The 19,582-nt window shown below is 51.4% G+C and overlaps 1 protein-coding gene across 1 annotated transcript in view; it reads left to right on the forward strand.

The window, feature by feature from the left end:
- Positions 1-19,582, forward strand: part of Dcdc2c (doublecortin domain containing 2C) — a 100,484-nt gene that overhangs the window by 40,938 nt on the left and 39,964 nt on the right. Inside the window, exons 8-10 of the mRNA XM_076833860.2 lie at positions 1,200-1,297; positions 4,827-4,892; positions 9,540-9,581. Coding sequence (XP_076689975.2) covers positions 1,200-1,297; positions 4,827-4,892; positions 9,540-9,581 — 206 coding nt within the window. The remainder of the gene's footprint in view (positions 1-1,199; positions 1,298-4,826; positions 4,893-9,539; positions 9,582-19,582) is intronic.

Here is a 19,582-nt window from a genome sequence, read left to right on the forward strand (position 1 = left end):
GTGATGGGCAGGTCCTGCCCACACGGAGGGGACTGCACAGGGAGAAGGCCCCGTGGCTGGTTGGGCACCCGTGTCGGTGGGATCTGTCCGTCCCCTTGGAGAGTGCCAGGGAGGCAGATGGACCTGCTCCAACAAGACCTGAGAGCCTGGCTTGGCCTCGGATCCAGGGCGCTGGACCTGCTCCCCTGACATCTCCTCACATATCGAGGACAATGAGGACTTGGTCAGTGCATGTGAAGTCTGTTTTTTGCAACACGGATCCGATACAGGGGAAGCCCATGGCAGGATTGGCCTTTGGAGCTCAGATTCGAGCTGCGGCCCTTACTGCAGGTGTGACTATGGGTGAACTGCTCGCCGGGGATGGGCGTGTCCCTGCAGGGTTGCTGCAAGTGTTAATCACCAGAGGCTGGAAGAGGACCCGGAACCCTGAACCGTGGGTGGGTGTTACTTCCCTGCCTGGCTCCCATGTCCCTCCCATGGGAGAGGGCCCTCCAGCTCAAGCCCCGGGCAGTTCCTCTGGGCCAAGGGCTGGGAAGGGAGGAGAAGGACAGAGCAGGCCAGGCGAGGGGAGCAGGGCCAGGGCTTTGACTGAAGGGAGCTTCCCTTCTGGATAACTGCACCCACGGGTGGCCGTGCTCACTTTGCGGGTGCTGAAGGCCAGGCCATGACATTCCACTTCTGTTCTCATCTGTTGCCTCTGATCAGGGTGAGGGTACGTTTTTCAAGAACCTTGGAATTTTAAAAGTTTTAAGACATCTAATTATAGTGATAATCAGAGAGACTTCTAGCAGTCCGTTAAAGGTGAGTAGCGCCTGGCCGTTCAAACCCAGATCATGAATACATTTTGAACTAATAGGGCTGTATTTTCTGGAAGTATTTCTATGATTTCTTATTTATTTATTTCTAACGGAATCAACTGAACACAGGCTTGGCACATGTTCGTCTTAGCTGACCGTGAGCTGGACGGTCTGCTGTGGTGGGTGTGCAGTGTGCCCGAGCCTTCTCAGGCCCAGGACCTTCAGGAGTAGAGACATAGACAGACTCTGCAGAAACGGGGCCCCCTGAGCTGGGCGGCTGGGCTCCTGCCGGCTGGAAGCCCCGGGTGCTGTGCTTCGTAGCTGGTCTGGGTTAGGAGATGTCCCATGGCCTCGGTTTCTGCCAGGTTCAGAAAGCCCATCTGTGTCATCTTCCCTCACAAGGTGATGTGTATAGAGCCCAGAAGCCCACCAGGGACACCCCAGGGGCACCGGACGTCAAGGAGGACCAGGACGTGCAGGTGGAGGTGCCGGTGGACCAGGTGGGTGGCGGGCCCAGGACGACTCTGTTGTCCACCCCTGGACTGTGCTCCCTGCCTCAGCCTCATCCCTGCTCCCCTTTCCTCAAGTTCTCTTGCTCTAGAATGTTCCATGGTCCCCCAGTTGGCTACTGCCCAGCCTCAGATCCAGTTTCAGGCATTTTCCTGTCTGTGCCTCCCCAGCACCTGTGTAACTGTGTATTTAACTTGTCACTATTTTGTCATTGTCTCTGCCCCTGCCAAGCTGTGGACCCCTCAAGGGAGGGGACTGGTCTGCTGTAGCCCTGCACCTAGCAGGCCCTGGCCCTTGCAGCGATTTGTGGGATGGCTGAACGAGGGAACAAAGGGCAGAATCAGACTGTGAGCGTGAGCCCTGGGCTCGTCCAGCCTGGGAGGACTCACTTAGGTGGCCCAGCCGGTGATGCTCAGGCAGGGCCTGTGGGGATGGGAGGGCGGCACAGCATGGGGTGAGGGACGCTGCTCGGCGAGGAGGAGGCCAGGGCACCGGTGAGGGCTGGGCAGAGACCAGAGGCTGGGATCCAGCCCAGCTCACCCTGCGTGCCTGGGCCAGTCTCCCCAGCCCTCAGGCTCCGTCCCTGCTGCTGTGAAGGAAATGGTGCCAGATGGGCCCCCAAGCCCAGGACTTTGTTTTCACTGTCCACCTGAAGGCACTGAAAGCGCATTTCCAAATGTCACCTTTGGAGAAAAGAATCTTATTCATCAAAGATCAATACTAGCATTTGGGTCCGCTTTTCCCCTCTTAAAGAGCCCAGGGCCACCCCTGCCCTCAGGACCATACAGCAGGGAAGTCCAGCAGCCGGGGTGCTCTATTCCTCTTCCTGTGCCCTCATTCTACCTCCTGGGAGGCGATCTGCTGCCGCCCGCGCACCAGTTCTGTGCTGTCCACTTCCGTGGGCATTTGGAGTGTGTCCCACGAGTCCCTGCTGTTGCCTCACTCACCAGTGACGTGATTCACTCTTTCCTCGGCATCGCAGAAGATGACCCAAAGATGTGGTTTTCTTTTAAAACCGTTTAAGTCTGTTCTGGACCCTCGAGCCCTCTCTGGTAATGTGGGACGAGGGCGCTTAGGCGACTGCTTTTTGCCGCGTCGCCCTCACTGCTGCCGCATGACTGTGCCCTCTGGGTGCCAGGTCTCCGGGCACAGCTCTGCTAGCCCTGTCAGTGGGCGTGTTCATGTTTGGGCTTTGGTGATCTTGGCGTCCTTTGAATTTGAGTTGGGGCAGTGGATTCGCTTACCCAGAGTAATGAGTGAGAGGAAGAAGCAGGTCCCTGGTGGGCGGGATGCCCCTGAGGGCTGCTTGGAGCAGGAGCGTCCTGTGGGCTCTGGGAGGCCGGGCGCCAGGCCGTCAGGCTGCAGTGGAGCAGGGGCTTCCAGAAAGAGCTTTCTGCCAGGGAGTCTCCCAAGCCAGGCTTGGCTCCATGAGCTGAGACTTCCTAGTGTCAGCCACAGTATAACACAGGTTCCGGGCCTCAGGGACATGGAACACTTCCCACCAGGCCTGTGCCCAGCCTGAGGCCCCTGAGGTGAGGTGCTCGGCAGCCTTCTGTGTCTTTCCACGTGCGTGGCCAGCCTAGAGGAGGGGCGTGGGAGGAGCAGTGAGGGTGGCTCCGAGACCTGTGCACCAGGGTGTTGCCCAGATGTCCATGAAATCCGACCGAAGTGGACGCCAGAAGCCCTGGGTGATGAGACCAGTAGAAAGCTGCAGTCAGGTGGAGGGATGCTGAGGCCGCCTGCCCCACCCATGTACCAGCTGCCTAAGTTTTGGACAAGCTGCTGCACATACGTCCACGCACTCCTGGGAGGTGCCTTTCGAATCCTCCTGGAGAGTTACAGTGCACGATGGCCTCTTGGTGTTTCAGAGAGATCTCCTGGGAGGAGGAGAGTTGGGCTGCTTCCTCTAGCCCTCCATGCTGTGCCCCAGGGACAGATGTGGAAGGAGAGCCCAGTGCTTCCTCCTGCTCCTCTGGCTCCTTCTTTTTCTAGGCTAATGTCTGTCTTCCAGGAGTTCAGAGGACAGCCCTGCGAGAGGCTCAGGGGCCCTTTGTGTCAGCAGCTTGCCCGTCCTTGGCCCCACCAGCCTTCCCCGCTGCACCTGTCCTGCTGTGGCTCTAGACTTGCCATCCCCATGACCCCCGTGACCCTCGCTTCTCAAGGACCTTGCTTATTTGCACTTATGGCCGCTGCGTCTCCTAACCTCGTGGGATTCAGTGTGGCAGGATCCTCGAGGTGCTGTTAAGTGAGGGAATGAATCTGTGGTTGGCACCACAGCAACTGTTCTTTGGATAATGCTTAATGCGCTCTGGGCTCATGGGGCTGGTGGCATTGGATGCATACCTAGGGTCTGTGGCTGCAGAGCTCTGTCTGGCTCACACTGGTGACCGGCAGTCCCCTAGGGCTCCTCCAGACAGCCCCCTCTCTGGTTTTGTGTGTGGGCTTCACCCATTTCAACTCGGGTGTGGCTGTCTGACTTGCTTTCCTGAGGACAGGCAAGTGGCGCCAGGCAGCCACCTGAAAGCCAGCTTGTGATTTGTCACACTGCCCCTGCTCTGCCTCTGGGCTCTGAAGCCGGAGCTGGACCTCCCTTGGCATCTCCCAGGCCATGAGTGAACAGGCCATTCCCACCTTTTGTGTACCTTGTTGAAGCCCGCTGTGGACCTCTGTCCTGTCCACTGTGGACCTCTGTCTTGCCCTCTGTGGGCTTCTGTCCTGCCTATTGTGGACCTCTGTCCTGTTCACTGTGGGCCTCTGTCCTGCCCTCTATGGGCCTCTGTCCTGCCCTCTGTGGTCCTCTGTCCTGCCCTCTGTGGGCCTGTGTCCTGCCTGTTGTGGGCCTCTGTCCTGCCCTCTGTGGGCCTGTGTCCTGCCTGCTGTGGTCCTCTGTCCTGCCCTCTATGGTCCTCTGTCCTGCCCGCTGTGGGCCTGTGTCCTGCCCGCTGTGGACCTCTGTCCTGCCTGCTGTGGCCTGTAGTGGACACACTCGTTTTGCTGTAGCCTCATCAGTGGGTCTCGACTGAGAGCAGGGGTAAAGTGCCCCTGTGCCCGTCTTCTCTGTGGCCACAGAATCGGGTGGCTCCCCTGAGTGGACAGAGGTTCCCAGACACTGAGGCAGCTCACTGCCTTCCCAGAAGCCACGGCTCTGGGAACGATTCCAGGCTGTGGGAGGAGCTCTGCTACAAGGGTGACCTCTGCTAGGTGGAGAGGGTGTCTCTGAGCAGCCTCCTGAGGGGTCCTCGGGGGCACACACGGATTAGGAAGGAACCCATGGTCTGCAGGCCAGAGGCGGCTGGAGGGACCTCGACATTCCTTTACACAGAGAAAGGGTTTCCCGTCTGTCTTCCTAAAGATTTCTCCAGAACTGTGTTAAGCATGTGTGTTTTGCTGGTGGAGCCAAAGGTGGGAGCAGGCAGAGGCTCCCCTGCTGGCCTGGACCGCTACCCCAGGAGCTCTGGTTAGGAGCCTGGCGGGGGCCAGGCTTGGCCGAATGTGAAATGTGGTGCGTTTCCCCCCCAGGCCCCCGCAGAGGTGGTTAAAGAAGATGAGGAGTCAGAAAGCACCCGTGACTTTGAAGGCATCCAGGTGAGAGGTTCTACTTTGTTCTTAGGCTGGGCCTGAGGTACCTCCTTGGCGTCCAGTACGCTGACATTCAGGGCCTGAGACCACAGGCTGCGTCCCCAAGCCAGATGAGGGCCAGAGACAAAGCACCGGGTACTCCCCAGCAGCCAGGCCGGGGCCAGGCCTCCTGTGTGACGGAGGGCTGCTCGGCGGGGACTTCACTGTCTTCTCTAGTCTCCATCACCTGTCACTGTGCTCGCAGTCACACCTGGACACTTCCCAGCTCGCTTCCAGGTATTTTTAGGGAGCACATCAGGAGGTGAGGAATCAGGGTCGCGTGGGTGGCTCCGAATGGCTGATGGAGCCGACCCTTGGGGACAGGGGCTGTGCTGGTTGCAGGTGGCAGCAGGGCTCACCCGTGCCTGCCGTGCTTTCATGTCCAGCGGTTTGGAGCACAGTCCACCCAAGCAGCAGGTTTCTGAGGCGGAGAACACGACATGCTGATGTCTACCTAAAACACTGGGATGTGCGATGGACAGCGCAGAGGGGCTGTTGGTCTCTAGATGCTTTCAGGGTATTTTCCTCTTTTGGACGCTGGGCTCAGACAGAGGCCCCTGTGTCTGTTCTGAGGCTGAGCCCCGGAGCTGAAGCCCTGATGGCCTTTGAGCCACATCTCCTGCTCTTAAGCTGACCCACAGCTCCAGGTGGCTTCCGGGTGGTAAGAGGGCACAGGAGCCCCCCAGGGTGCCTGGGACTTCACCCAGCTGGCAAGGCGGTTTGTGGGGAAGACAGCGGGTCCTCAGGAAGTTGTTCAGGTTTTAAGCGTGGGGTCTGAGCCGGTCAGAGGATACCCCTCCAGCCTTCGCGCGTCCCGTCTCACGTGGTTCTGACATGCAGCAGTTTTCAGTGGACGGTGGTCCACCTGCCTCTAGGAGGGTGGGGACTCCTTCAAACGAGGAGCAAAGGTCACATTTCGTTTCTTTGGTGGCAGGGAGTAGGATCATTCTGAGAGCAGGAACAGCAATAGAGAGATTGCCCCAGAGCCTCAGGAAAGGGGCAGCAAGCCCACCTGCTGGCGCTGGGCAGACAGGAGCGGGCACTGCGGGCCTGTGGACAGCTTGAGTGCATGTTTGCACAGAATCTTTGGGGCATCTCTGTGGCATAGTCTGCACAGTCTCCTGAGTGCCCGGTGTGGCCTTCTGTCTTTCTGATCTGCTGTGGAACCCAGCTAGGGCTCTGGGCATGGCATACATGGTAGGAGCTTGATAGCAGCCGTAGCAGATTTAATTTCTTAGAGTGAATCAAATGTCTTCCTTGGTGTGAGCAACGCAGCTGGAATAACAGCAGACCCAGTGGGGAGGTGAGAGGGGTCAGCCAAGCCTCTGCTCTCCGGCCCTGTGGGGGTGTGAGTAGGGCGCGACGGGCTGGAGGGGCTCGCTGGTTCCTGCTCTACACATCACCCTCAAGGCAGGCACCAAGGAGGAAAAGCAGCCAGACCCAGTTAGCAAGGGACCAGCCTGGCGAACCTCGACTGAACCAGCCCGGAAGCTCTTTCTTCTCCCTCTGAGCCACGTTGGCTCCCTGTGATTCCCCAGGGGAGGAATCTTGTGGTGGGTTCAGCTGTTGGCTCCTTGCTCCCAGGTGACAGGCTCACTGCGAGGGTGCTGTGGCTCCAGCGTGTGATACACCTGGGAGCCTTTTGGTTCCACCAGGCCCACACAGCTGCGTCTTAGCCTCTGGCCTGACCTCAGCAAAACACTGTTGGTGTGGCATTTCCTGGCATGAAACACCTCGTGCGGTTGACAATCTTTGGCCTAAATCCTAGTTTGTGATTTTGAGGGCTTGCCCCCCATGGCCAGGGAAGAGAGCCCCTCAGATGACCTGGCCGGTGGCCTCAGTGGCCTCTGCCATTCTCAATGATTGTGGGTTCACTTGGCGTTTCATCTGCACGTCCACCTGGCAGGTCACTCAGGACTATTTGGTGCTGACCACCTTACCTTTTTAGGTATGTGATTGCAGCCTGGACCACCCCTGAAGTTGGCTGTGAAATCCTTGTGCTGCAGGGACTGTGCCTTGTCATCTGAGGTCCCACAGTATCTTCAACTCAGCGGATGTTTAAGGAAGTCTGTGGATTTGAGTTACCTAAGATTAAGTTGCTTAACTTAAGTAAGCATGCAGGCATACAGCACTGATGACCCAGAGGGGTGGTAAGAGAACAGGTCATCCTGAACATGACTTAAATATATAGACGACACATAACCTAGGATTTGCTATCTGGCCATTTTAAACATGTGATTCAGTGACATTAGTTACATTTATGGTGGTGCACAGTCATGGCCATGGTCTGCTTTCAGGGCGATTTTGTCCCACCAGAAGGACACTCTGTGCCTGCTGAGCACAGGTGCCCTCTCCCTGCTTCTTTGCCCTGTCCTTGTCTGTAAGTGCTGGCAGCCTTGGGGCTTGGGGCTGAAGGTGTGTGCAGTGGAGGTGTCAGAAGCCGGGCCAGCCGGCCATTATGTAAGCCAGTGGTGAGAAGTGGGTAAAGCAGAATACAGACAGGGCTCTGCTCTGCATGGCACTTCTTCATCCTCAGAATGCTTAACCTCTAATTGCACAGTCTGGATGACCCCGATGACATTTGGCCTGTTAACCACACTTACATCTTACAATGGAATTATCATTAATTAACTAATTTGAAGGCTCTTCTGTGAAATGATAAAGATGAGATGTGTACTTTGTCCTTTTATTGATATCAAATCGTGTTCGTTGCATACAATTTTAATTAACCTGTACTGTTTGAACCAGGGTGGACTGGAAGTTTCTCCAGTTCATATTGTTTGATTTATTTGGACCCAGTGATTGTAAAATGATTTATGTGAAAACAGCACTTTTTCTTACCTATGCTACTTGCTAAGTTTGTAAAATAAAGTATCAAGAATTTGAAAGCGTCCTTTCTAAAGGACTGTGGATGAGGTGAATGGTGATGCTGAGCAGATACTCAGGTGTGCGTCTGGGGCTGTCTTGCCTTGGAGATCCCCAGTGTGGCCTGGGGACCAGCTCTGCAGGGAGGCCACAGAGGAGCCTCCAGGCAGGAGTGTCAGGGCCGCGGTGGCTTTGAGTGCCGTTTTGACTCTGAGTTATCAGCCTTTCGACAGGCGTGATAGGAACTGCATGGCCAATCTTGTGTGCTCAGTAAGGAGCTTGGGCCCCTTGAGCTCTTGGGGGCCCATGGAGGTGGCACCCTTCCACACTGACCCCCAGATCATTTTCTTCTCCTCTGTGCAGTTTATTTCTCAGCAATTTTCCAGGGTGCCTGGCTCAACAATCTCTCTACACAGTAGGTTACAAACTCAGTCCTTGACTTCCTTTGCCCCTGATTCCTGTGTCATCGGGCTACCCTGGCTTTTGTCAGAGGGACCTGTGTACCCCCTCCGTCACCTCTGATGGGTGCAAGGGTCTGGACTGAATCGTGTTGTTGCCAACTTTAACAGAGTTGGTGTTCCCTGGCTGATCTTGAACTTGATGGAGAGCTGGGAAGACACTAGGTGGCCCTCGCCCAGCTCTGGAGGCAGTGAGGGCCATTTAGAGGCCTCTGGTGTGGCCAGCTGGGCAGGGAGATTCTCGCAGAGGGTTATAAGAGAAGGTGGATATTCCAGTGAGTCTCATCAGGCTGCATTGTACCTAAGAAGTAATCATCCCAAGGTCATATTTCTCTAGATGAGAACTAAACTTTTCTTTTTGGAAAATGTCATAAAGTTAAAAGTTAACCAAGGTGGTTGAGAGTGTAGCTCAGTGGAAGAGCACTCATCTAGCATGTGTGAAGTCCTGGGGTTCTATTCCCCGTACCAAACAGAAAGTTAATCAAAATAAGGAAGAAAATATTTGCAATGAAAATAAAGTTTTCTTAATTTATAAAAAGCTCACAAATAACTAATATAAAGACAGCCCAATGAGCAGAAAGGCAAATGAAGCCGAAACTTACTGGGAAGAATACAAATCTACTAATTCAGATATAACCATCTTATTACTGAATAAAAATGCAAATAATAAACCAAGAGATTCCCCCTTAGAGTCAGCTTTACAATGTCCAGTATTAGCAAATGCAGGTTGAGCATGTGCACATGGCGGCAGGAGACAGCAGTGCCTATTAGGGTGACATGAACTGATGCAGACTTAGAAACGGCTTTTTGCTCTTTCGATTAAATTAATGTGTGTTTGTCATTTTTCATTATCGTCTTAGAATCTGAAAAGTCCAAGTAGATCAATCAGCAGCACAGGCAGTGCTCCTCCGTAGGGTAGCTCTGTTACCCTGTGCTTCCCTGGAGGATGGAACGGAAGACCGTGGAGACAGCAGCAGGTAGACTGAGGAGCCCAAGGCTGGCTGCTCCCAGGTGTTTGTTGAGTGGAATCAAACCAGGATGCAGGGGAGCGGAAGGTACAGCTCAGGCTGAGCAGTAAGGCCACGCATGGAGATCAGGAAGGGTGGTCTCAGGGCACAGGGCAGAGACGAGGGCCAGGGCCAGGAGCCAGGCTTGAGATGCCACTTCTGCTGCTCTTAGCAGAGATGGAGGTGTTCTGACCCAGAGCCTAGGGGAGAAGGGAGGCCCAGGGCTTGCTTACAGTATCTTTCTTGCAGATACTTGATCATGATATATATATTTTTAATAATAGGAAAAAGAAGATGAAAAGATTTTTGAAGATATTAAAAATAAGGTTTGTATCAGTAAATGGTAGTTTTGGGTTTCCCATTCTGAAGGCAGGATAACCGTGGACCCTCAAGGCTTCAGATGCTTTTTAAAAGTACGACCTCCACGCCTGTCACCAGGGTTAAAAAACAAACTCAGGAAAGGAAGCCTCGTGGAGGCATTGCCAATGGTGGATAATCCACTGCAGAGCGAAGAAAATGCAGAGGGTAGCTGCTGGGGCAGCACCCTGGGACCCTCCCTGGCCTGAGCAGTCACCACCTGGGGTGCTGGCTCGGGCTCCCAGCAGCAGGAACAGCTGCACCTTCAGACTCACCACACCGAGGGATGCAGGTGCCACCTGCTCAGGGTGTGGGCAGAAGTCAGACTCCCAGCCCCCAAGGCTGCAGGCCAGCAGGGTCCCCACCTGGCAGCTGTAGGTCCTCACCTCCAGCTCTGTGTTAGTTCTGTACTAAGTAAAACAGGCTCCCCTCATCATCGGTTAGGTGACCAAGTGCGATGCTGAATTTTGTCAGGGTATGGACAGTTTCACTGACTTGGACCACAATTCCCTGGAACTCCATGAGGGTAGTGGGCCAGGCACAGGCGCGTGGGAAGGAAGGCATGGGCTCAGGCGTTCCTGCCACTAGTGGAAGGGGCCAGCCACCACACACCCGCTGTGTGGCTTTGGGAACACACCTTGAAAGCTCAGAGTCTTTGTTTCCTCCTGTGTAAAGTTCATTTGTTTATTTATCCCACCTCCAGGATTAGAGAGAAAAATCTGCTCAGTGCTTTTATTTTAATTAGCAGAAGAATCCTGACAGTGCTCTGCCGAGGGCCAGGCACAGCGTGTGGTTCCCTGTGTAGGTGCTAATGTGCCAAGAGCGCGTGGAGGAGCCTGGACTCCAGCTCGAGGGCTTCTGTTAGCTGGCCAGGTGTCCTGTCAACCCACCTTGGCTGAGTCAATCAACAATTACTTTACAAGTTTACAAAGTCAGTGAGACAATGGCTTTGAGAGTTCCTGGAAAGCATATCCAGGCTTGAAACGGGGATTGTCTTATTTGAACTTCAGCTACCCTTGAGTCAGGTAATGAGAGCTCACATTCCTCAGCTTGAGACTGGGCACTCGGTCGCTGAGCCCCATGTTAAAATCAGTGCGACCCGTTTTGTCCCTGGCATCCTGTCCTCGGAACTCTCAGCCACCACCTGCCATTGGCTCACAGGTGTCCCCGTGAGCATAAACAACATCTGGTTTTAACGTCAAGTGATGCTTTGGAGAATTCATCACTTGTTTGGCCCCCGTGGCTTGTGATCTTTTAAGCAGAAAGTTTTGCCAAACGCTTTCCAGAACTCTAGAGACAGGGGTGCAGCTGTGGACCGGCGCAAAGGGTCTGCAGACAGCTTTCCTGAGCCTCAGTTTCCTCTCTGAAAACCTGGGCTGACGTCCAACTTGTGAGGCTGGTGTGAGAATTAGAAATATTAGTGCAGTGCCTTCTTGATGGACTGGGTCTGGTATTATTTGTTATTTTCCAGTCTAATCCCAATTCCAGCCGAGGTTAAAGTCCTTGAGAGCAGGGGTTAGATTTTACTTTGTTTCTCTCTGCATCAGGTGCACCCAATAGCTTACTTGCAGGTTTAGAGTTTTCTTCTATATCTCACGTTAGTTTAAAAGTGAGAAAACTTTGTTAAATGGTAAAAGATGTTTATTGTAGAATTGTTAGCAAAAGCATACAGGAAGAAAGGAGAAAGAAAGAAAGCACCAACTTCCTCTTTGAGACTCTGTTTTCACTTTTGGGTATGGATTGTTTTCCATTTCTCATGTATTTTTATGTGGTGCATTAAAAAGTTGCTGAAATCTATTTTAAAAAATGCTGTGGATCAATATTGAGGAAATCTCCCACATTTAAAACTCTTTTATCAATTTCATTTAAAATATTGATTTTATTTATTTGGAATCGATGTGAATGATTTTAGTGGAGCTGCCGCTGAACCAGGCACTCAGATCGCCAAGAGATTATGGCCATGGGTTTGCGGTCTTTCAGGGCCACCCTTCGCCAGCTGCCTGTGGCACGCCGTTCTCTTTGATCCCAGACCAGGTCCCCCCTGCCCTTTCTTTTAAACTAAACAAATACTCAATTTTATTTCTCATGGGTTATGTTTTGTGATTATAATGAAAATTAAGAGAGACTTTAGAATAGCAAACAGATGGAATGATTCATCCCATAATAGATTTGAAAGTTTTAAATCTTGGCTCTAGACGTGGAGTTGTTCTGTTTCTTTCCTGTATGTGATAACAACTCTCTACAATGTCACACTATCAAAGAGCACCAGGGACCCCGGGTGCGCAGTGCTTTTGCATTATGAGGTATGATACAACTCTGTGGACCATGTCTGACACACAGACATCAAGCCAGGTTGCCATGGTGACAAATTTCCAGCTGCAAAGTGTGTAAGAAGATGAAAAGAGAACTGTGAACTTTAAAAAGTCTTCAAAATCATGTATCATTTTAGGTGTGCTATTAGTAACAAAGTAGGCAACGTAAGATGCTTATATCGATGCTCGTTGTTGGGGAAGCGTTGGTCCTTTCAGAGGTGTTTTGTAAGTTCACGATGATGCTAATGTGGCATATCGTGGCAAAGTCCTTCACATGCACGTTGGAGGCAGCACAAAGCCTGTGGCACTTCCACTGTGTGAGACGTTTCTGGAAAATAGCAAGCTTTGTCTGTCTCTGAGGCGTTTGCATTTTTAGTGCTTTGTAGAAATGAGTAAAAAATTAACCAAGCAGCATATGGGTAGAATTTATTTTTGTTTAAATTTATTCCTTGAGATACTTGTAAAAATTGTATGTGATTGGGTGTCACTGTGCTGACGAGCTCACAATGTCTGTAAATTGAAATGTTTAGAATGCGAGCCCAAGTCAGGATCCGCTCTCTGGTCAGATTTGGTGGTAGAGTGTTGAGAACCATTTTGCAGGTTATTTGCCCCAAGCTAGAGTTAATGGGAGATGTGCTCTGTGTGGCAGGGTCTGTGTGGTCTCCACAATGAGGTGTCGATGTGTTTTGGCAAGTTTACGATTTGATCTTCTTGCCAAGGAAGCACAGTTGATAAATAGTGCTGGGCCATTGAGCGGGAGCGGGCAGTGCCCAGGTGAGGAGAGGAGGCAGATGCATCCTCAGAGGAGGCTGGCCCACTGTGCCAGGTGGGACATTCCGCTGTGACGCCACTGGCTCTTTTCTGGCCCGAGTTCCTGATTTCTTTGTGTGCGGGGATGGCCCCCAGGTTTCCCTCTGCTGTGCATCTCCTCCCAAGGAGAGATCCTGCGGGGAGTCCTTTTTGCGTGCCCTTCCTTCAGCATCAGTGTGCTGTTGCAACCACGCCGTTTTCCAGATCACCCCAGGCTCCCTGTTTCCCAGCGTCTGCCAAGTGCTTTAGCTTTTTTGCCCCGGTCCCATCTCTGTGTCTGGAGTGTCTTCTGCTTGGCGTTCTGATGGCTCAACTATTTCCTAACAAACCCAAGCACACAGGATTAGGATTTAGGGTAAGAGGGATTCATTCTTCACATAGTATTCCATGCTGTTGGAACCTGGGAAATGTCAAGATACAATTGGACTTTGGGTGGAGACGTAATGACAAGATTAAGAAAGGAAAGGAACACTGTGGTAGTTTGGGTACAGTCAGTGTGGAACAGCAGTCTGTGTGTATCTTTAATGTGCTTATTTATTAAAAAGAGTCATCTTGCTCTGGTTTTTAATTCTTGTTATCATGACTCCACCTGAAACTATAGTATGCTTAGAGACTCTTTGGGAATTGAAATCTCATCAGACTGATGAGGTGTTGAAGGAGACAAGGGCTTCCCAGTGACACATCTCAGTCCAGGAGGCTCCCCCGAAGCCGAGCGCCAGTGCACCTCGTGCCAGCATCAGACAGCCCAAGACAAGACCCCATGAAAACAAGTGAGTAGCCGATACACTACGAGCCTTAAGGAGTGACAAAACAGTGCAACTTTGCTTATATGGTCAAAGAAGAGCATTAGACCGACTAACAGGAATGATGGTTAAGTGAGGTAACTCACCTAACAAGTGCTAAGCTTTCCTTTGCCTGCAGCTATTGATGGAAACACCCTGTACACATCTCACTGAGATAAAGGCGAACGTGAGTCTGTAACAGCCACCTAGTCCTGTGGCTTGCTCTATCAGTCAATCAGCACAGGGCTTTGTTAATTACCCTTGCTAGAGATGCCAATAAAGCCAGGGTGCTTTTGATCTAGCTTTGTCTCTGACTCAGGATTTTTGTGACAAAATGAAAACAGCATTGATTCTTTAATTGATTTTTAAAATTCATTGCCTGCCCCTCTCTTTACAATTTTTTCCTCTTTATTATCTTGATACTACCCTGTCACCGCAGTTAAGTATTTTATTGTTTTCCTAAGAGAGAGGGTCGATATTGTTCAACACTGGAGTCTCAAAAGCTAAGTGTTAGTCATCAATAATGCTAAGTGGGATCATGGTGGATCGAATGTTAAGTAGTGCAATGTTTAGGGAATTAGACGGTTCCAGGAAAATGAACGTTGTATTTCTCTATACATAGGCGATCCTTTTAGATTCAAGTAAAGGAGAGAGCTTCACCTTCAAGTGGAAAAAGTGCCCCCTCCAGCACATCTGCAGTGCCTTCCACGTCAGCTCACTTCTAATAGGACGTGAGATACTGAGTGGACAGCTCAGAGCAGCCTGGTGGGAAGGAGCCTAGTCTAGAGGCCAGCCAGTGGCAGAGGACTGGAGGGCCAGTTAGCACCGCCTCCACCAGGGTGTTCCCACACCTGCTGACTGGGCTGGGACGTGGATTCTCAGTCTCCTTCCTGTCCCAAAGTGCACCAGGTCCCCCTCCCAGCATCAGGGGTGCCTGATGATCTTGGTGCTCCCCCAGCCCTGCACCTGTTTGAGGCCTGGGGTGAGGCCAGGGGCTCTGCTACCCTCCACCCAGAAGACCCTCTTCCCCTAAGCTGTTGGCTGTGGCAGAGGCAGAAGAGGCGGCAGCCTCGACGGTACCTTGCTGCTGGTCTCTCAGCCGCGTTCCCGTTTGTCCATCCACCCTGAGGCTGTGAGAGGGACAGGAGGTGAGATGAAGCAGATGCTCTAGTGGGTGTCCAGCTCTTCAGTAGCCTTTATTTGGACATTCATGTTCCATTGGGCAGTCACCCAGGATAGTATCTGTTACAGAAAAGTGATTTTTTTAAAGCAGAATAAAAGTCTTTACTTCAGGCCATTTTCTGGGATGTAAAACATCAGTGGGATTCTGCTGTGAAAAAACTCTCGATTAGAAGTGTCAGCCTAGGTCCCATGAGGTGGGAGGAGATCAAGGCAGTTGGTACAGCTCATGCCTGAGCAGCAGGAATGGGTCCCAGAGAAAAGCAGAAGTGGCTCACCTGAGCTCAGCTTGCTGGTCCCCTCTGAGCCCAGAGCCTGCCCTTGCCCTTGGCTGTCACTGTCCATTCCTGTCCATGAGTGGTCATTTTGTCACACTTCTGCTGACCTCAGAGTGAGGGATGCAGAGACAATTGTAGTCACAAAAGGAGAGCATGTTATTCGTATTTGTCTGGTTTCCCACGTGTGTTGCAGGGATGCCATCTGTGATTTTAAAGCCTATGACTGGGGTTTCATCGGAGAACATGCTTGGCATGTGTGTGGTTTCTGTAAGGCACCAGACAGCCTCGAGTTCAGCCTTGTGTGACTATGAGATGGTCACAGACAGTTTTGGACACCAAAAGTAATACTTCCTCTTTGCATTTCTGGGAAGGCTTAGTGAGAACTCTTTATTGGCTGCCTGCACTGCTCTCTGCGTAGGGGCTCTTAGGGAAATTCATTTCTTTGATGCATAAAATGGACAGTGGTATTTTGGAGGAAAAGAGTGCTTTCTTCCTTGAGTGTTTTAGAGGCAAGAAAATCAGAAACATGGGGAGGGAAGGTGCTGGAAGGTCCAGGGGAGGGAAGGTGCTGGAAGGTCCAGGGTGGGGAAAGTGCTGGAAGGTCCAGGGTGGGGAAGGTGCTAGAAAGTTCAGGGTGGGGAAGGTGCTGGAAGGTTCAGGGTGGGGAAGGTGCTGGAAGGTTCAGGGTGGGCAAGGTGCTGGAAGGTTTAGGGTGGGGAAGGTGCTGGAAAGGTCCAGGGGAGGGAAGGTGCTGGAAGGTTCAGGGTGGGGAAGGTGCTGGAAGGTTCAGGGTGGGCAAGGTGCTGGAAGGTTTAGGGTGGGGAAGGTGCTGGAAAGGTCCAGGGGAGGGAAGGTGCTGGAAGGTCCAGGGGAGGGAAGGTGCTGGAAGGTTCAGGTGCTTGGCCTTGACAGACAGTGCTCCCTGAGCCAGCAGCTCCTCCCTGAGAGAGAAGGGAGGAGAGGCAGTGGGGAGCAGAGCATGTCCAGAGCATCCATCTGCCAGGTGTTGCTTCTCTCTGGCTCATCTTCAGGGCTATCTGCACCCTTGGCTGTCTGGATCCTTGGCCCTGCAGAGAAGAGCTGTATAAATAAAGTTTACATTTTTGCTTGAAAATAGAAATCAGTTTTAAAAGACAGGCTTTTAAAAAAGTTATAATAGATTCTTGATTCAAGAATACATTTGACAAATTGGTAAATATCGCAGGCAGGGATTGCATATGAGCTTCCCCAACAGTAGGTACATTTGGGGCCAGTGAAAAATGTTCCTAAACATCCCTTATTTCCTTGTGTTCTTGAAGCCCGGTAACTTTCTCTCAACATGGTTGTCTTTGTGGGTCACTCAGCTGCCCCATGTTCCATGTCACTGGCCACATACCTATCACATGCTCTGTGTCACTGCTGGCCACATACCTGTCACACGCTCAGTGTCACTGCTGGTCACGCAATGCCACACACTCCATGCACCTGCAGCTTATGGATGAGCTGGACATACAGGTGGCCGCTTCCTTGCCTGCAGGGCAGTGGACACGTGGGGTCTCTGGGGTCTTACATTGAGAAGCACCTTGGAAAAAGGGGTACCTTCAGTTCTCTCATATAACTGACACGAAGTGGAGCCATCTCCTGGTTGAGCTCAATGCTGTAATTTTAAAATTTTAGTCACTTTTCTATTATAATGGAAACATTTGTAAGCCAATTCCAGGTCTCCAGGGAGAGTGACCTCTGTGCTCAGTGCATGCTCAGGTGGAACAGGTCCAGTGCCAGGTTCAGATGCAGTAAGATGCAGCCAGATGTGAAACCCACCGTCTGGACTACATGTTGCTGTTCCTCAGCCAGAGGCTGCGCAGACCGGCAGTGGGTGTGGGGAGGGGGCTGGGCTGTGTAAAAGGGGTTCAGAGCATATTTTAAATGCAGTGCTTTCATTCTTTTTGGGATGTATGGGAATATGCAATTAAAAATAAAAATCATTTTAACAATTAAAACAATAAAAAGATCATCTAAGTAGGCAAAGCTGATGATTTTCTTTTCCCCAAAGAAAGGACATAACCCAGTTTAGAGATTTTTCCTGCAAATGGTGAGCTTGGACGTTGTAGCTGCATTGCATTTAGGCCTGACCCCTCCCCGACCCTTTTTGGGAACTGTGTGCAGGGCCATTGACCCCTCCTTGAAACACATCACTGTGTCATTGACATCGGCAGCCTGTGAGATGAATGCCATTGTTCTCTATGTCACATTTTGGTGATTAAACCCTTCAGAGCAATGGTCCTCAGATCCCTGTCAGGACTTCTTTATGCGTATGTACCCCACTGGGGACCCCAGAGAGCTTGTGTTTATGTGATCACATCAGTAGTTACCATATTAGGGATTAAAATTAGGAAATTTAACAAGATTTACTTATTGATTCACTTAAAAATAACTACAATAAGTCAGTTACATGTTACTATGAATAACATAGTGTTTGTGAAGAAGGGTTCTGTTTTCCAGACAGTAGTGTTTCCCTTTGGTGCAATCTTTGGCCTAACTGAAGAGCTGGCTCTCAGGTCTCCTCTGCACCAGGTTTTTGCTGTGTGCTCCTTTGGTTACAATAGCTGAGGGAATCCAGCCTCCCATGAATCTGTGCTTAGAAAAGAGAAGTGTATTTAAATGGCTTCTTCAGACATAACTGTTTTCATTCTTTGGTACTACACCAAAACTTGACAACTGATAGTTTCTTAAAGGTTAGTTGCCATGTGCATCAGAAACCATGTCTGTGAACTTCAATTCTTTGTTAAGTTGAAACCCATTGTTACAGCTTGTACTTGGAGCACATTTTTACCATGTGTGATTTTGCACCATGATGCACCATCAATCATTTGGAAAAAATTGGTTCATGAGTTCTGCAAATGTTAACATATTTAACTATACAACTCTTACAAAGTCACACACATTGCTTTTTCTACCAGTACCTTTAGAAAAGGCTCTTAGCTTTGGGAAGCTGTCAAATCATGTGCATGTTTTGTAAATTCTAATTTGTTTTGAATGCTCAAATTTTATTACTGGGTCCAAATGTAGTCAGTTGCTTTCAGTGACATTATAGCTTCATTTTGTTCAAGAGAGGGTCAGTGCAGTGGCCAGTTGTGAATAATCTAGGTTGTTACTTTGCTGTCAGTAGAATGCTGTTCATGAACCCAGGGTCTGCTGTCTGTGCTACTGAGTGATCACACGCCTGCACTGTGCTGCTCTGAAGTAGCAGAAGTACCTCCTGTGCTTCCTGTCTTACACAGGACAGGAAGAGGGCATGGACTAGATGTTGATGTGTAATAAGAGTATTGATTTTTATTTCTCCATCAAGTCATCAAATGGCCTTTTAAGTGACATTGACATTTTCCTAAAATTGTGAGTACCTTGGAGTGAGGAATCCAGTGGTGGCCAGAGTAGCCTGGCCCTCCTTTGTCCTCAGCCCCGGAGGCTTCCCAGTGAGTTTGCTGCATCAGTGCAGATGCCACATTGGGAAAGTGGCCAGCAAGTCACAGCTTTATTAAGGACACAGGTGACCTTGCTGACCCCCTGGATGGTCTGCAAACTCCCAGGGATTCCCCCGCCCACCTTTTGGAGGGACGGTGGGTTAGCTGAGGTTGGTGGTGATAGTAATGCCTTCATAGCCTGAGACGATTCATTTTTAGCAAGAGTCTCAGGTAATTTCTGGGTTAAGTAGGAGTTCCTTGGCACCTGTCCACATGCTGGAGCAATAGGTCCTGATCAGAGTTAGTGCAGAGAGAGGCAAATGGCTGGGCTGTGTGCCCTGTCCCAAGCCTTGGATTTCTCTCATGTCCACTGTGTGGGTGATAAGATCCCACAGGGCTGTTGTGGAGAGTGAATGAGATGATTCATGAACAGAGCTTGGCATCAAGGCAGAACTTGATGATCATCAGCTAATAAACAGACGGAGGCGATGTTGACCTGCAGAAAGAGGTAGTGTGGTCCTGCAGACGGAGGCGGTGTGGTCCTGCATCATGAAGTCACACTTGGTCTTCTTCCTCAAGCCCTTGACTTGCTCAGGTGCTTCTTTGCATCTTTCGAGGGACGCGGTCGTACCTAGCTCTGAGTCTTACATGCCAGGACAGACACTTCCTGCCTGTGCCCAGGCCGACTGCAGTCTCCCACCCCCTTCACCTCTCTTTAGCCAACCCCCATGTCTCTGGAAGCCGATGAAGGTGGTGTTCACTGGCTGCTCCAGGGAGAAAACCAGGCACTGCACCTGTAAATGCACCACTCCAGACGTGGAGTGCGACCCGGGCTCCGAGTGCCAGTCAGGCTGCACCTTCATGCCCAGAGGAAGAGGCCTCCTGTCTGCGCCTGCTCAGGCTGCTGCAGCAGAACACCGCGGATGGGGTAGCTCCTAAGCAGCAGGCCTGCTCCCAGGTCTGAAGGCCGGGAAGTCTGTGGTCAAGGCTCTGGCAGAGGTGGTGTCTGGTGAGGGTGTCCTGGCGGTAAACAGCACCTTCACACTGGCCCGAAGGAGGGCCTGGGAGCTCTTGGTCCTATCACAGAGCCCTCCCTTGTGACCTAGCCACCTCCTAAAGGTTGTGTCTCCCAAAATCATCATCTTGAGGGAGAGGCTCCAACATGACTC

Source organism: Callospermophilus lateralis, chromosome 14 (genome assembly GCF_048772815.1).
Source record: "Callospermophilus lateralis isolate mCalLat2 chromosome 14, mCalLat2.hap1, whole genome shotgun sequence".
Classification (NCBI taxonomy): Eukaryota; Metazoa; Chordata; class Mammalia; order Rodentia; family Sciuridae; genus Callospermophilus; species Callospermophilus lateralis.